The sequence below is a fragment of the Miniopterus schreibersii genome (assembly GCF_964146895.1).
Source record: "Miniopterus schreibersii genome assembly, chromosome: 20".
NCBI lineage: Eukaryota > Metazoa > Chordata > Mammalia > Chiroptera > Miniopteridae > Miniopterus > Miniopterus schreibersii.
In genome coordinates, this window is record NC_138122.1 from 16,525,887 (window position 1) to 16,550,199 (window position 24,313).

General features: G+C 51.3%; 1 protein-coding gene across 1 annotated transcript; it reads right to left on the reverse strand.

Annotated features, from left to right (window-relative positions):
• Positions 1–3,948: 3,948 nt before the first annotated feature.
• Positions 3,949–12,053, reverse strand: NEFH (neurofilament heavy chain). Its single transcript, XM_081122503.1, has 4 exons — positions 11,083–12,053; positions 8,927–9,126; positions 7,831–7,955; positions 3,949–6,076 (listed from the first exon to the last, which is right to left on the reverse strand). The coding sequence occupies exons 1-4, from the start codon at positions 11,960–11,962 to the stop codon at positions 4,552–4,554; spliced, it is 2,730 nt and encodes a 909-aa protein (XP_080978629.1). The 5' UTR covers positions 11,963–12,053; the 3' UTR covers positions 3,949–4,551.
• Between the last annotated feature and the right edge of the window lie 12,260 nt (positions 12,054–24,313).

Below are 24,313 nucleotides of genomic sequence, written 5' to 3' on the forward strand. Positions count from 1 at the left end.
AACTCTCCAGCCCAGAGGTCCTTGAACTTCAACATGTATGAGTCACTCATCCTGGGAGCCAACTAGAAATGCAGATCCCCATGCCCTACTCTAATATTCGGGCTCAGTTGACTCAAGATGGGCTTGAGGAAGTGTATTTTTAATGAGCTTCCCAGGTGCACATTGCCCTAGTCTCTTTGGAAGTTGCTGTACTTCCCTCATTTTTATTGGTGACTCCTCAAATAATGCAGAAGCGCCCCTTTCTCTGTGGGCAGCTCCCCCTCTTCTGTCTTCTTCACCTTGGGCAGCAGCATGAGCCTTTGGGTGCTTTTTCCTCTCCACAGAATGAGATCTCCTTGTCTTTTCTCTGACCTACTTGCCTGGGACTCTCCCTGCCAGCACCTCCTTGGCCTGGCCACCTTCAGGCTTTGAGTCTCACCGCCTGTGCTGAATAAGATTGAAATGGGGCCTAAAAATAGTTCTTTTAATGGCCTCTGCATTGCAGTCTCCACTGCGTTCTTGGCTGGAAGGCAGCCAAACTGACTCAGCACCAAAGCTTGTCTCCGGTAGCCGGTAGCCGGGACAAGGTTGCGAACAGCTTGTGAGGGCTGGGAGGAGGCTTGGTTTCCTAGGCAGGGATGTCAGAGCCTGTCACCCTCCAGAAGAGGTTTTTCTTCTTCAAAGGAGAAGACTGAACAAAAGAATCCTTTGGCCTTAAGGAGAAGGTTTTAAAACTAGTGAGAAGCCCAGGATAATCCAGCCCCTTTGAGCTAGTTAACTGAGCCATTTGTGCCCTGGCTGGCAGACTAGGGGAAGGGACCCAGCTTGCTTCCTCCTTACCCAGAATTGGCCTTGCCTTCCCTGGGACACATGTGCCTTGGTTGGCAGACTAGGGGAAGGGACCTGGCTTGCTTCCTCCTTACCCAGAATTGGCCTTCCCTTCCCTGGGACACATCCCAGAATACAGGGCTTTTCTGTCCTCCTGCACCTGGGAGGGACTCAGCACAGGTACCATGCCTTTTCAAAGCTGCCATCCATATGTTCTTGATTTCTTACCTTCTAGTTTCTCGTTTTCTCCCCAGCTTGCCCTTTCCTAACTTTACAAATAAATATAAAAGACCCTTTTTATTTTAAGGGTATTCCTGTTAATCACTCTTAGGGAAACAAAGCTAAAAACCCTATTCATGGGAGGGAGCAGAGCTGCCAGTCTTCCCAAGGAACTTTATCCCCATCAGTGGAGCCCTGTCTCTGTCTTTCCATGGTGTGCAGCAGCCTATCATGGTGTTAAGCATCTATTTTGGGTCAGGCTCTGTGCTAGTCACGATTTTACATTCACTGTCCTATTTATTACAACAGTCCCCAAGGGTACACATTCCCTTTGCTTTCACTGATGAGGAAACTGAGGCTCAGAAGACTTGTCCATGCTTAGATGGTTCTCAAGCTGCCCAGCTAGTCAATGCTGCTCTCTCTCAGAGTCTCCACTCTCTTCCCTCCAGGCACTTGGTAGGACAAGTCTGCCTATTCCCTCTGATGTTAGATATAACTGTGTGAATTGCTTTGGTCAATGAAATGTTGCCAGAAGAGACCTATATCATTTCCAGGTAGAAGTTTCAAGAGCCACGTTCCCTCTCCATTGCCTCAGTGAACTTAGAAGCCTGAGTCTAGATGGGTCCCCTATTAGCTTGGTCCTTGAGTGACCACTATGAACAGAAATTCCTGCCAACCCACAGTGGATAATAGCATGAGTGAGAAAGATGCTTTCTTTATGTTAAGCCATTGAGATGTAGTTATTTATTGTGACAGGCAGGAACTAACCTATCCTCTCTGAAACAATACCCCATAGAAAAAATTGAAGGATGTTTTTCATCAACTCAGCTGTATCTGCTGAGCTAACGGCTAGCTAGCAGGAAGGGCACATCCCAAAGCAGTCAGCTCTTTTCCACATGTTGTCTGTGTCCTCCAGGCCTCTGACATCTGACAAGCAATTTCTTAGCAAATTGATTCTATTGGTTTTTCTTAAGGCTTGTTATCCTCCCAGAGGGAGGATGCTTTGGTTTGTCAGATGGTTAAAGTCAGTCCTGATTGGTATCTGGCTAACTATAATGCCCACAGCACTGGGAGCACGTCCGCTTTGGGCAAAAGAGGAGGGGCAGCATGTGAGATCCTTCTGTCCGGCCTGTGCCACGGGGCTACCACTACAATGATATCATCAGGGAGGGCTGGGCTTTGGCATTCCAAATATCATCAGGATCTGGTTTGGGGATGGCCATGTATTATGTCCTGGGAGAAGACAAAGGCAGGATGGCAGAATAGGAAAGAGCTTGTACTCTGTTCAGACAGGCCTGAATTTAAATCCAGGCTGCACTTCCTCCTGGCTCTGGGACTTGGGGCAAGGTCCACTTCTCTGAGCCTGTTTCCTCAACTGAAAAATGCAGGTTCAATAGTGGGCTTTTGTTAGACTGTGGACATAAAACACGTAGTCCAAGGCCAATCCCTCACCCAGGAAGTGGTGACTATGGTGGTGCCAAAGCTGATGGCTTGGGTTCTAGTCTAGACAAGTTGCCTCTCATCCTCCATGGACATTAGCTGAGTCAGTGACTCCTAAGAGTGCTTATAGCTCTTAATACCTATCACATCTTCTCTCTGATTTCAAAACTGAGTAGATGTTAGTTTTCTAGGTAAGGGTCATTGAGGGCAATTTTTAAAAATCAGATTCTTAAAAAGATTAATATCCATTCACTCCGTATTTTCTTTATAGAATTGGAAAGTATAGACATGCTACCAACTGGCTGTTTGGCCTTAGGCTCTTGCCTTTCTGGCCTCAGTTTTCTCATCCATATAATGAAGAGATTGGACTAAATGATGTTTTAGTCCCTATTTCTTTGACTGGTTACCATCTGTTTATAATAATGCAAGGAGCCTTTGCCTCCTCTCCCCAACCCCTGTCTTCACCTCGAGGTTCTGGTATTTACCTCTGTATTTTTAATCATATGTAATCTCTTGATATATCACTTAAAAAATTTTTATTTTGAAATAATTTTTAACTTACTGAAAAGTTGCCAAGATAGTACTTATAGGGAGTTCCTGGATATGCTCCATCAGCTCCCTCTAATGTTAACATCCTACATGATCATGGTACATTTGTCATAACTAGGGAAGTCATGTTGGTACATTACTATTAAGTGAACTACAGACTTTATTTGGTGTTCACTAGTTTCTCCGCTAGTGTTCTGGGTCCAGTCCAGGACACCACATCACATCGAATCATCATGTAGCCTTGGTCTCCTCCAGTCTGTGATAGCTTCTCAGTCTTTCCTTTACTTTATCAATTTTAAACATTTCTCCTCCCATACCCACGCCAAACTGAATAGAGGCTGCACAACTATAGTCCTTCAATCCCTCTTTGTCTGGAGAAGCATGATGGAGTTCAGATAAGTGACTATTGAGAAACTGTTCCCAATAGTGATTACTGTAGTCTTCACTCAGCCCCTCATTCTGAAGGCTCATTCCTCCTTACAAAAGAAGACATATGCAGACTCTATAAGTAGACTGTTCAATGTCTTTAGAACCTCACCTGTTCTTAAACTTCAGTATGCATTAGAATCCAGTGGGAGTTGGCCTTTCCCAGGCTTGCCTCTCACATTCTGATTCAGTGGACTAGGGTAAAATCAAGCCTTTTTATAAAGGGCTCCCAGATGATGCTGATGTTGGTGGTCCATGGACCACGCTAAGAAACCATGCACTGGGCCACCTGTCTACAAGATTATAAAACTAAAGCATCTAGCACACTGCCTGGCACATGGTTTGTGCTCAGGAAATAATAGAAGGGAGGCCACGTAACTGGTCCCAGAATCTTAAGAAACCCCTGATGCTTGCTCAGTCCTGTGCAGTCTTGTGACATCTAGACCTCCCTTGGCCCTGTCCCCTGGCCTGCCAGGGGGAGAGAATAAATAACAGCAGCAGCATTTTCATTTCATAAGCACTTGGTTTTATTGCACAGAAACAATTGAAAGTGGCCCAGTGGAAAAGTGCGCCCTGGCATAATTCAGTGGCCAGTGCCCAGCCCTACCCACTCCAGGCTCTTCCAGGATAAAGAGCTCTGGGCAAGGGCCTGAACACTCCTTTGGAAAACAGAAGGCATTCGGGAGTAGGTTAAGACATCTCAAGCATAATGTGTTTCTAACTGCTCATTCATTATCGCGGTCATCTGTCAGTTGCACATACAGGAAATAAATGCACTTATTTGGAAAGGAGGGGGGCAGTTTTTATAGTCAAGTGTTTACGTGTGGCATTCGGCATATATCACATTCCGCTACATAAGCTATCATAACATAATGGTCCATCACCTGGGGAGGGTTTGGGGCATGGGGGACAGAGTGGGGAATGCCCTTCCTTGCTAACATATTGCTAACAGAAATTCTTGTTTGGTGAAGGAGAGCCCCATAATCTAAGCAGAGTTTCTTCTTATATAAAGAAAAGGGAGAAAAAAATGAAAATTTGTTATGCTGACCCTTGAGCTCCCAGACCCCCCTGAGTTTCTGTGGCTACTCTGGATGTTCCTTTCTCCCTACCTTACTTCTCCCCCTTGGCAGCCTTGTCTTCTGTGGCCTTTTCTGGAGGCCTGCTGTCTTTTTGGTCTGTGCTAGAGGACTTCTCAGCCTTTTCCGTCTTGGCTTTGCTGGGTGTGGGGGCCTCCTTGCTGGGCTCTTTCTCGGCTTGGGCCTCTGGTTTGGGTTTCTCCTCTGACTTCTTGGCCTCTGAGGCCTTCTCCTCCTTGGCATCTTTTTTTTCAGGTGCTGCTGGCGTGTCTTCCTTCTTCGGCTTTTCCGGCCCCTTCTCTGCTGCTTTGCTGGGTCCTTGGGCCTTGGCATCGTCTGGTTCCTTCTTGTCCACCTCCGTCTTCTCTTTGGGTTTGGCCTCTTCCTTCTCCTTGGCAGGAGCCTCCTTCTCTGGAGTCCCTGCTTTCTTCTTATCTTCAGCCTCTTCTTTCTTGGCTTCAGCTGTGGATTCCTTGGGTTTCTCCACAGCAGGCTCCTTCTTCTCCTGGGCCTCGGGCTTTGAAGCCTCTTTCTTGGGCACCTCATCTTTCTTGCTGTCCTTTCTCTCCTCGGTTTTTGGTGCAGCTGAAACTTTCTCTTCCTCTGCTTTCTTTGGAGGCTCTTTGACTTTCACCTCCTGGGGTTTCTCTTCCTTCATGGGCGACTTGGCCTCTTCCTTCTGTGAGACCTTCTCAGGGGCCTTGACCTCCTCCTTCACGGGAGATTTCACCTTCTCTGGGGCCTTGACCTCCTCCTTGCCAGGGCTTTTGGCCTTTACAGGTGATTTGATATCTGCAGGGGACCTTACTTCCTCCTTCACTGGGGTCTTGGCTTCTGGGGACTTCACATCAAGGGTCTTGGCCTTCTCAGGGGACTTAGCTTCTTCCTTCACTGGGGACTTGGCCTTTTCAGGGGACTTGACCTCAGCTGGTGATTTTGCTTCTTCCTTCGCTGGGGACTTGGCCTTCTCTGGGGATCTGACCTCCACTGGGGACTTGGCTTCCTCCTTCGCTGGGGACTTAGCCTCTTCCTTCGCTGGGGACTTGGACTTCTCGGGGGACTTCACCTCAGCTGGCGATTTTGCTGCTTCTTTCACGGGGGTCTTGGCCTTGGCTGGTGACTTGGCCTCTTCCTTCTCTGGGGACTTGGCCTCTTCCTTCTCTGGGGACTTGGCCTCTTCCTTCTCTGGGGACTTGGCCTCTTCCTTCTCTGGGGACTTGGCCTCTTCCTTCTCTGGGGATGCAGCCTCTTCTGCTGGGGGAGACTTTGCTGCTGCTTCTCCCCCTTCTGCTTCCTCCTCTCCCCCCTCTTCCTCCTCCTTGCCCTCCTCCTCTGTAGCCTCTTTCTCCTCCTCTTCAGTCACTTCAGTCACCTGGATCTCCTCTGTCTGTTCCTCCACAATCACAGTCTCCTTCTCTGACTTCTCTACCACCTTGATCTTCTCTTCACTCTTGACCTTTATGTGAGTGGCCGTGGAAGGGATTTTAGGGAGTCCTTCTGGAAGGGAGAAGGGACTTGGGCCAAAGCCAATCCGACACTCTTCACCCTCCAGGAGTTTTCTGCAGAATGGATAATGGAACACATTAGTATTACCTCAGAGCAGACTGATGGCTTTGGGGTCTTCCTGGTTTCCTCTGAAAGTCCATAGCGCCCAATATTAGGGACTTTCGCAGAGGAAGGAATATGAATGATGGGCACTTTGAGAATGGGAGAAAGTCACTCAGCAAATCATCCCAGGAACCACTCAGAATCCACCCCCCAATGGCACTGTTCTTGTTTAATGCAGCTAAGGCTGCAACTTATGAGATAAAACAACTTTTTTCCTTGAAAAATTACCCTCAAGAGAGAGTGGCTCCTTTAACAAAATTTACATTTATTGTCTCGCAACTAAAATGTTATTCAAGAGGAAGTTGGGAGCCTGAGCAAACAATTTCACACTTAAGGACTTCGGTTTAAGAGGTCAAAGAATGTTCCCATTGGAATTTCCAGCATCTCCTATCACCTTGTAATTTCATCCCTTGAGTTTTAGGAACGGGGTGATGGGAGCAGTTTCTGCTCTTTGCTACTCAATAGATGTGTAACTTTGGCCAAGCCACTCAGACTCTTTAAGCCTCAGTTTCCTCACTAGTGAAAAGAGGGTCATAAGAGTCCCTACCTCAGAGGGTTGTTTCAGTGAGATGGATAAAAAGGACCTTGGAATGCCTGCCTCAGAGTAAGTGTGAGGCTACCCTTATGGACCAGTGCTTTGCAAGTGTAATGACACACAAATCGAAGGATTTCATTAAGATGCAGATTCTGATTCAGTAGGCCTATGGGGGATGAGGAAGGTGAGGCCGGGAGTATATCTTTCTATAAAAAGCTCATGGTTAATGCTGATTGTGCTGGTTCATGAACCAGGCTTTGAGCAGTAGGACTACATACAGCCTAGAGTCAAGATGTGGCAAGTGAAGAGTGAGCAGACAGCAGCTGGGACAGGACCTCACGGGGTCAGCTCTGCTCCTCAGTAGGAAACTGCTAAGTGGGAAGGTCATGGCTTTCTCATGGCTACCATTTACTGAGAAATTTCTCTGTGGCAGCCCAGGGGTACCCTCCTTACCAGAATTAGCTCATGAACAGGATTAGTTCCTCCCAACAGCCCCTGACAAGTTACTGTTTTCTGTTGTTATTGTTTTGAGAATTTTTATAAGAGTTTATTTGAGCCAAACTGACGACATGCTGGGGAGCAAGATTTCAAATGATCCCCACGTAGATACTGTTGTTATCACTCCCATTTTATTTCCCCAGAAAACACATGCTCAGATAGCCAAGAAACTCTAAGAGAGAGAGAGTTTAAAGGCCCCTGACAACTCAAGTACCTCTTTTCCCTCCAAAGCAGGCCTCTGGCTGCCTGGATTTGGGGAGGGGGCGAGGAGCTTTAACCATCTAAGTCACTGTCATAATGACACTAAGCCACTCTCAAGGTTTTTGTCTCTCGGAAAGTAGAATGGTGGTTGCCAGGGCTGGGAGAATGGGGGAAAGGAGCATGGGGAGTTATTGTTTAATGAACACAGAGTTTCAGTTTGAGATGAAAAATGTCCTGGAGACAGATGGTAGTGATAGTTGTACAACAATGTAAATGTACTTAAAGCCATGGAACTGTATATTTAAAAATGGTTAAATGGAAAATTTTATGTTACATATGTTTTACCACAATAAAAAAAGTTCATCTTTATCTCTAAGACAGGCATGCTGCCTCACTGGGGGCTCAGAACCCAAGACTTAGCTCCTCGTAAGAATACAAGGGCTACCCCGAAGGCCCCCTGGCCCACCTCACCTGTAAGCGGCAATCTCAATATCCAGAGCCATCTTGACATTGAGCAAGTCCTGATATTCTCGGAGCTGGGCAGCCATCTCCCACTTGGTGTTCCTCAGCTCGGCGTCCAGCTGCTGGATAGCTTCCTACGGAGGAGAGGTCACATACAATGTCAAGCGCCAGCAACACCTGGCCCTCAGCACCAGAGAAGCTGGGCAGGCCATGCAACCCAAAGCAGTTTTGTCCAGCTGTGCAGCTGGAGCCAACACCCACCCTGTCAAAGCTGCAGGGGCCTCATTCATGGACACGGAAAAAAATTCAGCTATGTATATAACTTCAGCCTGGGGGAATGGTCTGGAGTGAAACACACCAGACTCCAACAATGGTTATCGCTGGTTAGTAGGACAATGGTTGAATTTTTACAGATCTCAAAAGTTAAGGAAATAGTAGGGACAGCCTTGTCTGCTTTGGCTCCCTATTGGTTCTCTAATTCTCCAAAGTGCCTGCCACATAGTAAGGCTCAAGAAGCATATGTTGTTGACAGCTGAGTATAATACACAAAAGCACAGAAGTTAAATATGAGTTGAAGCTTCTCCCTTGTTCCCAGGCCCAGTTTAACCACTGCTTAAAGTAAACCATTATGGTTGATTTTTATTGCCTCCTTTTTGCTTTCTCAGATTTCTAATTTTTCTATCACCACGTATTATTTACATAACAAGTTCTTTATAACTGATGTTTTCTTTAATAGGGAATCTGCCAAGGCCTTTCCCAGGTTGCACACACTCACAGACACTGGTTATTATTTACCAAATGCCCTTATTGTGACCAAACCTTGCTAAGAACATTCACACTCATCTCTTAAAAAGTTTATCTCCTTAACCTTCACAGCTCTGCAAAGCAGGCATTCTTTTTTTTTCATTGAAGGAATTCAGATTCAGAGAGGCACATAAATTTCCTAGAGTCATATACCTAGAAGGACATACCGGTATATCTGGTATGTCTGACTCCAAGGCCCATGATCTTGATCACTACAACCCTGCTCAGAGAAGGGCAGTGATTTGTCTAGGGTCACCCAACCAGGTGAGGCAGTCTGGGTCCCTGCCCCACCCCTGCCCACCTGGTAGGATGCGATGTCAGCCTGATGACGATCCTCCAGCTCAGAGCGCTGCCTTTCCAGAGAGTCCTTGGTGCCTTTAAGTGCCTCCAGCTCTGTGGTCCTGGCCTGCAGCTGGCGCCGGTACTCAGTTATCTCCTCCTGTGCTGAGCGCATGGCATCCGTGTTCACCTTGGCTGCCTCTGACAGTCGGTCCAGCCTCACTGGGGGAGAAGTTAACGGCACAGGGTTATATACAACTGGATATGTGTTCCAATGCCCAGATCCAGAAGGTGACACACATAGGTTGAGGACCTACTGGGTGGTAAGTGCCATCTTGGATGCTTAACTCACCCTATCTTATATGATAGGCAGATGTCTACTGCCCAAGGCTACCCAGCTAATGAGTGGCAGAGCTGGGATTCAAATCTAGTGTCTGTCTGGCTCCAAAATTAGATGTCTCCCTGACTCAGGATCTAGAGACACTACAGGACAGAGGTGGTCTCCAATTCTGGCCCTAATGCCTGGTTCAGCTCCCCAGCAAGGGCTGGCAGTGCTGGGGGTTCAGATGTGAAACCTGGCTTAACTCTAAACTTGTGGCTCAGAGTTTAACTGAACTTGTGGCTGAGTAAGTTCACAAGCCTTTGACCTTTGAAAACATGAGGGTGCTGTGAGCCACCATGTAGCCACAGCCCCTTCCTTGCAGGTTTCTGCTGTGCAGAGCCCAAGGTCACTGCAGAGCCTGGGGCCTGTGTGCCAGCTCTTCTGTCCCTTCCTCCACTTGGGCACATTCTGGCACTGGGGCCCTTGAGGCAATGGCAACCACACCTGGCCCCTGCAAGCAAAGGGCTGCTGGTTCCCAGACCTTCCAGGGCCAGTGGAGGTCTAGAGACTAGTCCACATATCCTAAAGTGAATGTCTCGAATCCTGACATAGTGACACCCAGGGCTTCACTCGACAGTGTGGGAGGAAGAAGGGAAGCCAGCTGGATGGGCCAGAAAACTAGGATGATTTGCCTTATGAAGGGCAAAGCCCAAGAGAATAGAGGGGTTTGCTCTGGGAGGAATCTTGCTGCAGAGATGGGGAGGGGACAATTCTGCTACTGCAGAGAGGTGGAAAAAAACAAAACGGGAAAAGCCATGCATCTAAATCCCGGTTTTCCTGGCTTTCGCTACTAGTGCTGACAAAGGTTTAGAAACCATCCTGATGGGTGAGGATTCTTACCCACTGTGGATCACAGACTCATTTGGAAATCATTGAAACCCCTGCAGCCTCTCCCAAGAACAATGCACAAAGTTTTGCAGTTTTTGTGTGTGAAGGAGGTGAGGTGGGGTGGGGTGGATCGGAGAGCTTCCCAGAGTAAGAAACCCAACCGTCTACCCCCATCTTTCAACCCAAACAGAAATGAAAACCAGAGAGGGAAAGTGTTGGTCAAGGTCACCCTGCAGCTGCTGGAAACAGCTTCAGTGCTGCTGCAGCTGCAATCTAGCTGACTCAGGGCAGCATGGAGTTGGGGGAGGGGTACGGACTCGGGAGGCTTCCAGTTTCCCCGGCAGGAGAGGGCTCACCTGCGACCTCAGTCTCAGGTACCAATTGTTTGTAGTGATGGTCCCCCTGCCGGGGAGAAAAGATACGAGAATGCCCCACCGCTCCCCTTAGTAGCGGGGGAACGCCGGACAGGGATCAGAAGAATGAAGTCCCTGCAGTGCAGGAAAGGAGGATGGGCAGCGTTGGGCAGAGAAGGCAGGTTACTTTGAACTGCAGAGACCCCAGCGCTAGTAACTAGAAGCCAGCACTGCTTCGGAGCTAGAGAGGGAACCTGATGTAAAGGGGCCTTGGGGGGTTATCTAACTATGGTGGGGAAAACCAGAGAGGCCTCAGAGTTAAAGGACAAACATAAGGACCCTGGAGGAGGGCAGCCAAAGGTGAAGTCACACTTGACTGAGGGTGGGTGGGTGGAGGTGGGGTGGGGGGCGCCACATGAGACCCAGAAGGCAACCATTATTTAACTAAGGGTTATGAACTTTGCATGGGGAAGCAGAGTAGCGCGCCCTCTGGCCTCTAGTCCAGCCACCTCCACGCAGTGTCCACCAGCGTCCCCTGGTGTCACGCCACCCCGCCCCTCGCTGCCCGACCAGCAGGGGGCGCCCCGTCCTCCCCATCCCCGCTCGCTCGCGAACCTCGGAACCACTCCTCGGACTGCAACGTGCTTTGCACCGCGTGGCCTTCAAGCTGCGCGCGAATCTCGCGCAGCGCTGACGTCACGTCGCACTTGAGGGCGTCCCGCGCGTCGGCCTGCGCCTGCGCCTGCGCCACTCCGCAGCCCTGGATTTGGCTGAGCAGCTCGCCCACCTCCTCCTGGTGGTGGCGCCGCAGGTAGCCGCACTCCTCCTGAAGGGCTTGCACCTTCTTCTGCAGGTCGACGCGCGCCGCCTCGGCCTCCTGCGCAAAGCGCGCGAGCGCGCGCGCCGCCGCCTCGGCCTCCTCGCGCTGCCGGGCCTCGTCGTCCAGGCGCTGGCGCACGTGCGCGATGTCCTCCAGCAGGTGCTCCTGCTCCAAGCGCAGCTGGCCGCGCGCCGCGCCCAGGCGCAGCACGACGCCGCGCATCTCGCGCACCTCGCGCTCGTACAGCTCGCCCATGGCCGCGCGTCCCGCCTGCTGTTGCCGCAGCGCCGCCGCCTCGCCCTCCAGGTTGCGGTTGTGCGCCTCCAGCTGCCGCACCTTGTCGATGTAGCCGGCGAAGCGGTCGTTCAGCACCTGCAGCTGCTCCTTCTCGCTGCGCGCTGCCACCGCCACCACGCAGCCCTCCGGTCCGTTGCTCAGGGTGTCTAGCGAGTCGGTGCTCGAGGCGACTGCCGCGCTGCGGAAACGGCTCGGCGAGGCCGACACGGAGCTCACGGACGTCCGCGCCCACGAGTGGAAACCGCTCGACGAGCCGGCGGCCGAGCGGGCTCCGCCCGCGCCGCCCTTTCGGGCCAGCGCGTAGTGCAGGCTGCCACCTCCGTGCAGCGATGCAAACGGGGAGCCCAGCAGCGCATCGGCGCCGCTGAAGCTCATCATGGCTGGAGCAGGTCGGCTGCCGGTGGAGCAGGTGCCTGGGGCTGGGACGGCTGCCGGTGGAGCGGGTGCCAGGGGCTGGGACGGGGCGGGTGGCACTGCGGCAGCATCGGGACGCCCGGCCCTTTTATAGGAGCTGGGCCGAGTCCGGCCCCTCGGCAGTTGGGGGGGTGCGGGGGAGGAGGGCCCCGCCCGCCTCCTCCCTGCTGCCCCGGGGCTGGCCGGCTCCGCCGCAGTGAGAGGGGCGGGGCAGGGGGACCCAGGAGTGAAGGGGAATCCAGGAGGAGTCCGAAGATCCCCCCGCCTCGGGGTCAGGTCAGGGGGTAGAGGACTCCCAGAGTGGACCGGCGGGGACCCCGGGTGCGAATCGGAAGACCCTGCTCCTGTTCCCGGGATAAGAGAAAGGGACCGAAGTGGGGAGAGGGCAAGGAGAGGCGACAGGAACAGCGGCAGCCTGCCTTAGGGATGGAGCGATGGAAGACTCGTTAGTCAGCAGGAAGAGGGGATTCCTGCATTAAATGGGGATACAAGATTTTCCTAATAGTTAGAGAGGCCCTCAGGATAGGGGGTGCAGAGTGTCTGCAGCTGCCCCGGAATAGGGGAGGGAGCAAGATAATCCTGAATGGAGGCCTGGTGGACACTACAGAGGCTAGAGAGAGCGGACCTCTGAATGGAGTTTCCCTGTTCCCCTGATAGCTAGAGGGGCCACCAGGAGAGGGCTCAGGGAGCTCTGCAGCCACTCCAGAATAGGGGAGGGGAATCTGGAGTTGAGGACGGCAGCAGGGCTACTCTTAACTGGGGGAGAGAGGGAAGCCCGGGTGAGGGGGCTCAGGAGTCTCAGCAGGATAGAAGGTGGGAGACCCTGCAGCTGGGTCCAGCAAGAAGGGCCCTCAGGGAAGGGGGAAGAGGGTCTCCTGCGTAGACAGGAGGAACCTGGGTGGAGTGTGAGGGTCAAAAAACCCAGAGTGGGGGTGCTGCTGGGGACTGGGCATGAAGTGGGGAAAGCTGGTGCCTGTATGGGGTGGGGGGAAGTGACTCGGGCCAGGCTCTTCCCACTGAGGTCAGCTCCACAATTTGCTGGCCAAATGACCTTGTGTCTACACCACCACCCCCCTCCCACCCCACTCACCTCAGTTTTCTCATCTGTACATGGAAGGAGACTTGTCCTGGGACAGGCTGCAACTTAAGACCCCTAGCTCCCCAAGCAGCTTAATTGGGGGGGGGGATCGCTCTCACTGAATTGGGGGAGGGGAACCCACATGCTGCCTCCCCATAACTGCCTTCCGACAACTAGGAAGTCCATCTTTCTAGCTTTCCCCTTACCGTTTCCTCAGCTTCAACTTGGCATCTCTTCCCCCACCCCCACAACAGATCAGTGGGTGCCCCGACAATAGGCATTCCCTCTCACCCCTGGGAAGTGATGGGATGCTTTTAGGGTACCAAAGTACCTCACCCCCATAAGCTCTATTGGAGAGTCGGGTATAAAAAGGGGTCTTTGACCTTTGGTGTGTGTGTGGGGGGGGAGTCCCTAGAACTGCTGGTGTTAACTTTTTCTTGTTTTTGGCTAATTTCAAATGCGTTGGGAGTAGGGGCCGCACTGCAGATGGTGCTTCAGCACCGGGGACAGGGCCTGCTCCGCGTTGGGGAGAAAGGGGTGAACCTCTGCCTTCATACTGGGGGGAGGGGAAGGAGGTACCCAGATCCCCCTCCCCTGGCCCTTGTGTTATGCAGATGGGGATCTGAATCCTCTGGGTGGGTCAGGAAGGGAGCCAAGGACCCAACCCCTCACTTTCCTGTAGGGGTCCCATCCCCTGTTTTCTGTTAAGTTTTCCCACACACACATCTGGGCTGTTGTGCTCCTCCACTGGGAGCTGAAAGGACCCCCAGGGGATGCCAGATGCTGGGAAGGGACCCCCTAGAGTCAGTGTAGACTCCACTCCTAGATCTGAGTCTCCCTTAGGCAGTTATTTCAACCCCCCACTACCTTTCCAATTTATACTGGTTTTCCTTCTGTGGGATCCCCAAGATGGGGAGAGACTGATCCCTCAGAAAAAAGCCCCCTGCCAGTTATTTTCTCTTTGCCTTCCACCTTATTCCCAGCCCCCTGGTTCTAAGCAGACCCTGAGCTATGGGGAAGTGACGGTGCTGTCCCTTTAACCACATTTTACTGGAAGGAGAGTGCGCTGGGGAGAAGGTAGGAGGGGGAAGGGAGTTTCTAGTTTCGCATAGAGAAGCAGAACATGATAAAGCATTTTCCCCCTATTTAAAGATCCAGGCATGCTCTAGTTTGCCGGGGGCAGAGGGGATGCTTTGCAGTTGGTGCTGGAAGGGTGGAGGTGAGTGTCTGTTCTGAGGCTTCTAGAATGGCATTTAGTGTGGGAGGGGGGCTTACGCAGGGCCCCCTTGCTTTCACATGGCTCCCCATTTACTTATCATTCTCTTGTAATTTTACCATTAGAGCCTTTTTCCACTGGGTCTTTTCAGTCATCTGCATAATACAGAGACATCCTCTGGGTGTGGGAAGGCTGACTGGCAGCTGACAGCGAGGGGGAGTGTTGGGAGGGGCCAGGTAAAAGAGGGGAGGGGGCCAAGATGGATTCTGTCAAGGCCAGGTGGCCACAGCCATGGGACAGCAGCTGCCTGTGGATTTCAGTGAAGAAGTCCCAAGCATGATGTGACTGGAAAAATAACATGAGGGTGGGAGCTCTCAGGTCACCCCCTCCAAAGGGCCCTTCAGACTCACCTCCAGGAAGCCATTTCTGGCCTCCTTTACTCCCACACTTAGTTAATTTTACTCCCTCCCTAGTCCCCACTGCTAATCCACCATATCACACTTACTCTGTGTTGTCATTAGGTGACTAAATTCCATCAGTTCTCCTGCCAAACTTGTGGTCTAGAGGGGAGTGAAAATGATTCTTCCCTGTTTCCTTGGGCCTCGAATCACTTTCACCTTCCTCCCTTCACTTCTTACCCTTTGGAAGCGAGCAGAACAACATATTCATTCATATCCATCACATTTACTGAACACCTGCTATGTGATAGGCCCACAGTAAACACAGATTACAGAACCCTATAAACCTCTAAAGTTTTCTCCCTGTGACCAGGATTCTCAAGTCCTTTCCAAACCCCAGTCCAGCATTTCCCAAGGCACCCACTTCAGGATGATGATAAGTGTTCATCCAAAAAGGAGAGAAAAAGAGGGCGTTTCGTGGCTAAATAGGACTGTTGGAGCCTGGACTAGGCGATGAACATTGGGAATCTACCAGAGGGGAGTTGAGTGTGCCAAACTTGTTTGACCACAGGCTCTTCTTGCCTCCAAATGTCTCCCATAGTGACCCACACAGAAGGACCCACTCAAAACTGGGCCTCGCCCCTGCAGTCCCTGAGCTGCCATCTGGGATCCTGCAGACGCCACGGTGAGTGCTCTTGGGCAGCGGGGCTGCAGTGTGAAGGATAAAGCAGCACTGCTCTGTGACCGGCCAAGCACTGCTGCTACATCATTTGTTCAGTGTCTATAGGACTAGGCCCTGTAGCGAGCACTGCAGTCTCTGAAGAATGAGGCCCTATGGGGGAGAATCCCTCCCATCTGTACCCCCACCGCTCTCTCCTGGGTACCTCCCAAGCCTGGTTCACTAGTTGGTAAGAATCATTGTCCCTATTTTATTGATGAGTAAACTGAGGCCAGAGTGAGGATGTAAATTGCCTGAGTGAACCAGGTGGCAGTGCCTCCGATCACCCAGGTCTAAGCTGGTGTTGGACACACGGGGTGGAAACCCATTTCTCTGACTCAGTGGAGGCCTAGATGACCTAAGGGTGGGGAAATGAGAGTCCCCCACAGAGGAAACAGGCAGCTGGCTGGGGTTGGGGTCTGGCCTCTGACAATTGCCCAGCAGACAGTCCCTGCGACCTATGACCCAGTGTCAGCACATCCTTTATGTGGGGGCTCACTCCCCAGCCTGGTGTCCTGTACCACTGTGTGACTTCTCTAGGAAACAGCATGTGACCACTGTTTTGGGGTGCATTTGCTGAACTCATTCTTTTCTTGCTTTGTTTTTCTCAATAGAACTTACCTTTTCTAACACGGGAAATTCTGTCTTATCTTGTCTCCCCTTATAGGATGTAAACATCATAAGGGGAGGGGTTTTTGTCTGTTTTGCCCAGTCCTCGGAACAATGGCCGGCATATAGTAAGTGCTTAAGAAGGACTGTGCAGCCCTGCTGGAGACGTTGAGGATCACGGGGACATTTCAGCACCAGGCGTCTGGACAGTTCCCTGCCTTTGGAGGGAGACCACCTAAGATAACTGCTAAACTTGAATTTGAACGTGTGGCCCCCAGCCCTTGCCAGGCAGCATCATCAGGATACACCAAGGTTGCAGGTTTGATCCCCAGTCAGGATCATCCAAGAATCAACGGATGAATGCATAAATAAGTGGAACAATAAATTGATGTTTCTCTCTCACTTCCTCTCTATCTAAAAATCACTAAATAAAAAATAAAAAGAAAATGTGCCCCCCCCCCCTCCAAATCGGAGCCTCCCAGCCCCAGCTGTGTGGTCGCTGACCTTTGCTGGGGCGTAAGCCCTGCCCATTCCATTGCCTGCAAACTCACCCCACGCCTAATATTACCTTTTCCTTTTTGAGTTCAGCAGTTATTTTCTGTATCTATGAAACACTGAACATCTTTTTCTCATCTCTCTTCCCCTTTAGTATTCATTATGTGCATATTCTCTGTCTCTCCCTCCTTTCTCCACTTCTTTCCCTTTCCCCTCTCAGTTCCTTCTCCCCCATCACATCCCTCTTCTTTCTTTCCCCCCAGTTTCTCTGTTGTCCTTTCCCCTTCCTGCCTTCCCTCTTTGTCCTGTCCCTCCTTAGAAGTATCCAATTTTTGCAGGACTTGAATCTGATTTATAGTAAAGGGGAGGCAGCCTCCCTCCCCCTACTCTGGTTATGAAGTAAACAGTAAAAACTGGACTACATGCAGTTTTGCATAAGCTCCCCCTCCTAGTGTCTACCCACAGTCTTAACCACCAGGGAACCAGCCCATAGAGGATGAAAGCCTGCAGCAGGCCTGCTTGCCCTCCTGCCCACCTGCTGCCTTGGGAGGGCACCTGATGGGCAGCTAAATTGTGTCACAAAGGTCAGGAGCTGGTGGGTGGACTTACAGATATGCCCCATCTGCTCTACTCTAGTTTCCTTTGTGGGTGATTATGGATGAGTGGTTCCTGAGCTGTGGTTCCTGAGACTGGGAATTAGGCGGTTCATCAATTTTTCCTACTGACCACTTCTAGCATGTGGGTGAGGCTTGCTAAGCTACATGTGCTCTAATGCTGCATGCTCTTGTTACCGAGAGCAAGAGGTTAGGCAGCAATAGGAATAAAGGCTCTTATCTAAGGAGGGGAGAAGGTACCTCTGCTTTTATGCCTGATCTCTGTTACCCATGCAATGCTATGAAGTAAAACTATCTCTACTTCATGGTTTGGGAAATAGAAGCCCAGAGAGGTTGGATAACTGCCCCAGGTTGCACAGCTAGTAAGTGGTGGAGCTGGGATTTGAACCCACGTCTGATGGGCCCTGCAGCAGGTATACTCAACTACAAGATTGTGCTACCACCTCTGGTGTTCATAGAAAGGTCCTACTGTGTTCCCACAGGATCACTGCTCTAGATTGGACCCTGAACTTTACTAGTTCCATCAGCTGGCAGGACCTTTGCTCTAGGAGTTCCTTGTGGCCTCTTCATGGAAGCAAGAGGGTTTGAGAACTGGCCTTGTCTTGGAGGGAGGAGGTTTCCCAGGCAGTACAGTCAGGAGGTTGAAATGATGGCTGACTCAGCTTTCATGACAATCTGGCCTGAGGAGACAGGTAAGTAGAAAGCAGTCACAAGTCATGATTGACGTTCACAGTGTAGATCTTGAGTCATCAAGAAGACTATTTGGGGCCTGGCCAGTGTGGCTCAGTAGTTGAGCATCGACCCATGAACCAGGAGGTCATAGTTCAGTTCGGGCACATGCCTGGGTTGCAGGCTCCATCCCCAGTAGGGGACGTGCAGGAGGCAGCCATTTAATGACTCATCATTGATGTTTCTCTCTCTCTCCCTCTCCCTTCCTCTCTCTGAAATCAATAAAGATATATTTTAAAAAAGGGGGGGGGACCCCTGCAAGTGGGTGCAACCCAGGGCTTGCTGGACGTAAAGTTTGCCTTGTTCGGGGGAAGCTGCACCCTAGCCTGTTTGCTTTGTAGTCAGGCTGCATGAGGATTGCCCTTACCTGGGTCCTTACAAGGTGCGGGGCCCTTTATATGTATTTTCCCCACAGTTTGCAATTCTCACAGTATACACAGGGAAGGAAGGTACAATTATCCCTATTGGCAGGTGAACAAACTGAGGCAAGTTAAGTAACTTGTTAGTTCCCTTCACAAACTTACCCAGGTCCAACTGAAGCCTCACAAAACTTGTCATCAAGCCCATCTTGCAGAGAAAGAAGCTGGAGGGAGGCTCTGGGTCTACAGACCCTGATTTCTCCGGCTGGACAGAATAGCGCCCTCTGCAAGCGGCGGCGGTCGGCCCCGCCCTCAGCTTCGGGGCGTCGGGACAGAGCCTCCGACACCCCAGCCTTGTCGGGCTCACAGGAGCCCCGGCGGTCTCTGAGGAGCCCGGCTAGAGGCATCCGACTAGAACAGCGGGAAGGCGGCGGAGGCTTTGGCCGCTCACGCAGTCCTCGTGGTGATTGATTTCCTGCAGGCGGCGCTCAGAGGGGAAGGGGTCTCCCCTGGGGGACCCTGAGCAAGCGAGGACGCCAGTGCATCAAGCCCTGGGCCTGTGACCCTGCATCTGCGTGTCTGAGGGCAGCCTCCCCCTCCCCAGACTTCAGTTTCTGCACCTGTAAATGGGGTCACTCCCAGGACTGCAAAACTGATTATTTTCAGAAATTCCATTCCCAGGCAGCCACTAAGAAATCAGAGCTGCTCCTTCCCTGGCTGCATTAGCACTGCTGAGACTGGAGAGTCCTGGAGGGTGGGGAACACCCCCTTCCTGGTGAACCAGGCTCCCTACAGCCCTGGAAAGGTGACAGCCAAGAAAAGTGGCCATGGAAGTAACAAGGGACAGTAGTAGCTCAGATACTGAGCATTTACCGTATGCCTGGCTTTGCATGAAGCCCATCACGTGCGTTATTTCCACTTTACCCCAGGTAGGTACTGTTCTTGCCATGCCCTTTATCGATGAGGCACTGGAGGCTCAGAGTCACAGAGTAGTTACCAGTCCAAGGCCACCCAGCTAACAACTGGCTGAAGCAGTGGTCCACAATCTTACCCACTGTACTGTATTGAGAAATGTTTGACCTGGAAGGCAGGTGGCAGAGGGGGAAAATGACAAGGATCCACCAGCATGAATAATATAGACTGTGAATTGAGCACTCAGTGTGAGCTGGGTGCTTACCTAAGGGCCATGCATCCTTTATACTCCTGACAATGACCTTATACTATAGGGTTTTTTATTTTCACTTCACAGATGAGGCTCAGAGGTCACCTCATATGTCTCAGGACACACTCCAGCTAGTAGCAAACTGGAACTTTGGGGTCCATTGCCTGCCTGTATTGATGGTGCCCTCTGCCTGCCTGTATATCACTCTTAGGAAGTACCCACTCTTCCCTGAGTCTCAGTTTCCCCTTCTTTAAAAGAGATGCTTGAGCTGGAAGGCCTGGGCATTGTTTCCTGAGCTCACATTCTTTGATTTTGGGGAGCATTGACATAATGTCTGGAGTCCTGGGTTTGTTCCTAATTATCTGTGACTTGGGCACACCTTGACCAAGTCCCCTGAATCTCTGGGACTAAGCCCCCCCCCTCCTCCCAGTTAGATGTGGAGACTAGAGAATCTCAATTGATAGGGCAACTTCTAGCTTTAATATTTTATGACTGTGCATCCCTGAGAATTTGTCATGAGTGTGATTGTTCCATTTCACTCAGAATGTCCCTGGTATGAAGCTTCCAAGGACAGATACCCTGCATGGGTGAAGGGAGCAGCCAACTCCAAACAGTAGGCAGTAACTGCTGGGGGAGACTGCTCCCCTAATGGTTCAGAGCACACCTCTGAGGTCAGACTGACCCAAGGCTGAATGCTAACACCTCCACTTCCCAGCGGGGCACCTTAGGCAAGCAACCTTTCCTTTCTGAGCCTCAGTTTCTCCATCTGTAAAATGGGGTGCTGTGGTACCAGTTTCATTTGAAATTTGTTGGGAAAACATATGCAAAAAGCCTAAAACCATTTATGGTCCAGAAAACCCTCAATAAGCCCAACTTTTAGCGATTGTGTCCGTAGCACCATTCTGAGCACTGGGAGAGTTCCTGAGCTTTAGACCCTGCCAACCCTCTGCCTCCTGGGACCAAGATGGTACTAGGGGTGAGGAGGAGAGGCAGGGGCCTGCCGAGTCATCGGGGGACCCAGATGTGGGATGCAGGCATTCCCCACTCCTGAGGCTGCTGGCACAGACTGCCAGACTGATGGCATCAACAGGCATTCTGGCACGTCCCTGACTGGTGGCAGCCCCTGGGGAGGGGCAGAGGCCCTGTGAGGATGGAGGAGGCGGGGGAATGGTGTCAGGACTGCAGCATTGTGTGCCAAGGGATACAGCTCAGCTCGTGATTTGAAATGAGACAGCTGAAAGGCATGTTGTGCCTCAGGCTTTTATGAAGTGCATTTACATCTGTTGTGTCCCCAGGACAGGGTTGTGTGGCACCGTACTTACTCCTGAGGGCCTGTGGTTCAGCTGCAGGAGGGCCAAGAGCCCCCAAAACTGTGTGCAGGATTGTTTGGGTGATTCTCCAAGAGGCATAAGACGCCCACATGTCAAAGGAGTTCTAGATTTAGGAATCAGAAGAACTGGTGTAAGACTCTGTGATGCTAGTGGGTGGCATTGTGTGATACTGGGCAAGTGGTTGAACTGCCCACCCCACCCCAGACTTCATTCTGCTCTTCCTTCCCTTCTTTCACCCTCCATTCAATAAACATCTCCTGAGACCTGCTCCAGGCCCAGGTGTGCAGTGGAAATATAGCCAAGAAGAAGATGGGGCCCCAGCTCCCCTCATCGCCAACAAGTAAGGAGCCAATTTTATAAGGGCTGATTGAAGGGCAAGTCCAGGGGTTGTGGGAGCCACAGATTCAGGCTCCTGACCCAGTGCATGAGGACGGAAAGTTGGGGAGTCAGAAGGTTAGTCCTGGCTCACTGCTGCTAGGCTGGCCTTGGGCAGATCACTTGTCTCGCCGAGCTTGTTTCCCCTTCTTTCCCATGGGCCTGATGCCACCACTTTCAGGATGGGGTGAGATGGAGATGAGGGCTTCCCTTTTCAAGTAAGCCAGGGAGAAGAGCACTGGTGTGAGAGTCAGGTATCTGGCTCTGGTCCCCACTCTGCCTTGTCTTACTGGGTGATTTCAGACACCTCCCCAGGGCCTCAGTCTCCTGGAGAGGAAGCCAGGCTGCCCGGGCTTCTATGGGCAAATGCACATGGGCAGTGGAAGCACCAAGAGAGGTGAGCAATCAGGGAGAGCTTCCCAAAGAAGGTGGCATAGCTGAGGCCTGAAGGATTGAGAGCAGAGAACTGGGTAAGGGCCTTGGGCCTAAGGTTTCCTTGGCAGGACCCCTAGGTGTGATGGAGGAGTTTGGGGGTGGGGGGACAGAAGGAAGGGGAATAATCGGGTAGTTACTGAGCTCCAAGGCTCACTAACTGGTGGAGTTAATAACAAAGAGCAGGGCCTCTGGGGTCAGTCAGGCCTGGGTTTCCATCCTACCTATCACTACCTCATAGGGGGCCCTTGGTAAAATTTCCACCTGTCTAAGCCTCAGTTACTTTCATCTGGGAAATGGGAGTAATAAAACACCCTACTCAAAAGGTTGTTGGAGCCTGACCAGCGCTGCTCATCGGTAGAACATCGACCTATGATCCAGGAGATCGCGGTTCAATTCCAGTTGGGGCACACGCCCAGCTTGGGGGCTTGATCCCCAGTGGGGGGAGTGCAGGAGGCAGCTGATCAAAATAATGACTCTCTCATCAATGTTTCTATTTCTCTCTCCCCCTCTCCCTTCCTCTCTCTGAAATCTATAAAGACATATTTTTTTAAAAAGTTGTTAAATAGTAGATGACTCCACTTATATGAAATATCCAGAATAGGAGAATCTGTAAGGTCAGTTAGTGCTTGCCTAGAGCTGGAGAGATGAGGGGATTAAAGGACGATTGTTAAAGAGTACAGGGTTTATTTTGGAGGGAGGATGAAAATGTTCCATAATTGCTTGAGGTGATGATTGCACAACTCTGAATATACTAAAAATCATTGAATCATACACTTTATTTATTTTTTAAATATGTTTTTATTCATTTCAGAGAGAGGAAGGGAGAGGGAGAGAGAGATAGAAACATTAATCATGAGAGAGACTCATTGATTGGCTGCCTCCTACATGCCCCTTACTGGGGATTGAGCCCACAAGCTGAGCATGTGCCCTGACCAGGAATGGAACCGTGACCTCTTGGTTCAAAGCTTGACACTCAATGACTGAGCCAGTCAGGCAAATCATACACTTTAAATGGTTGAAGTGTATGGTATATGAATTATATCTCAATTAACTGTTAAAAAACAACTTTTTGGGAGAATTAGATGAGATGCTGCATGCTGGGCACATCATAAGTGCTCCCTAAATGTTAGCGATCATGGGCATCATTTATTCCTCGTAGCAAGTCCAGCTCTCCCCCAGAGAGGACCAGTAGGGTCTGGGAGGAAGGGAAGGGGCCTGGCCCACCACTGGCTGGCCTGGGGTCCCCAAAAAGGGACATAACCTCCCTGAGCCTCAGTTTCCTCATCTGTGAAGTGGAGTGATTTTCCAGGCCTTGGCCACCTCTTGGGACACTGTGAGGCTCAGATCAGACCATGGGTTTTGCCAGATACAGACACAAGGTTGTGTGTATGTCTCCACTTACACGGAGAAGGGCGAGGGATTGGGTGTTCCCTCTCTCTGCCCCCAGTGGGGCTGGCTTCACGCATTCATTCATCTTATGTACTGAGTGCAGATTTCACTTAAGGCACCAGGTAGAAGATAAAGCAGGGACCAAGGGAGACAGAGCCCCACCCTCCTAGAGCTGAGCGTCTGGGAGGAGGGGCACACCCGGTCTCCAGGGCTAGGATGGAGCAGGTCAGCTGTGCAAGCTGTGAGGTTGTAATTCTGAGCTTTAGTTACCTTATCTGTAAAATGGGCGAAAGTAGTGCCTCCCTTGTCAGGCTGCACAGAAGCTCACAGTGAGTGGCCCAGTGGGAACTATTATTGTCATTATTGCCCTCATTAAAATCATGATTATCATGCTTCAAGTGCCTCCTCAGCTATCTTGTCACACGGTGAATTGTGTCAGGGCTACATCTCCCCTATCCCTGCCCCAGACCATCAACTCCCCCAGGGCAGGGCCTGGATGCTCCCCCTTGGCACTGGCCTTTTCAGACTTAGCCCCAGGGCCTGAATAAGTTTCTCTTCCACATAGTCAAGCCCCCTTCCTGCTCCGTTCTCTAGGCACAGCCACTAAAGGCATGACCCCCTGGGCCTGCAGGGCTGACCAGGAAGGGAACTGAAGCCTCCTCCTGCCCTCTCCTTCTTTCTAGCTGCAGGGTAAGGTCACCAGGCCACCCCCAGTGGGCCTTTCTGGGCGTTCTGCTCTCACTGCGGCTGGAACTGGAGCACTCTGAGCCCAACTCAGCATCTCTTCCCACGTTCCTCCCTCTGCAGAGCTGCAAGCCCAGCTAGGGACTCAGCTAGGGCCGCAGCAGCCTCTGCAGCATCCCTCCCCTCCCACTCCATGCCCAGGGAAGATACTCCGTGGGGAAGCCCAATGGCAGGAGTTTACCCCCAGTGGGGGGCAGGACAGCACAGGTTTGGAGACTGGGGGAGACGGACTAACAGGAAGCTGGGTGGGGTGCCAGACAGGGTACAGGGCTGGGAATCAGGTGTCTTTGTCAGTAGCCTTGGCGTGCCTGAACCCCAGTTTCCTCCTCTGTGAAAAGGGAGTCATCTTCCCTCTTCCATTAACTTCTTGGAGGGGGATACGCGAAAGTATTTGCCACCTGCAAAGTGAAAGTCACAGGCAGGCAGCCCGTAGGCTGATGTGGCCTGCCACCCAGCTTGGTTCAGCCCAAGGGTATTACAAGGATTTTATTTAGAAGCGGATAGTGGTCATGGTTGCACAACCTTGTGAATGTAATTAATGCCACTGAATCGTACACTTAAAAATTTGTTATGTTGTATATGTATTTTTTTACCACAATAAAAAAAATGAGGGGTAAAGAGGATTTGAATTAGTTGCCATATCAGTCACAAAACAGAGCCCAC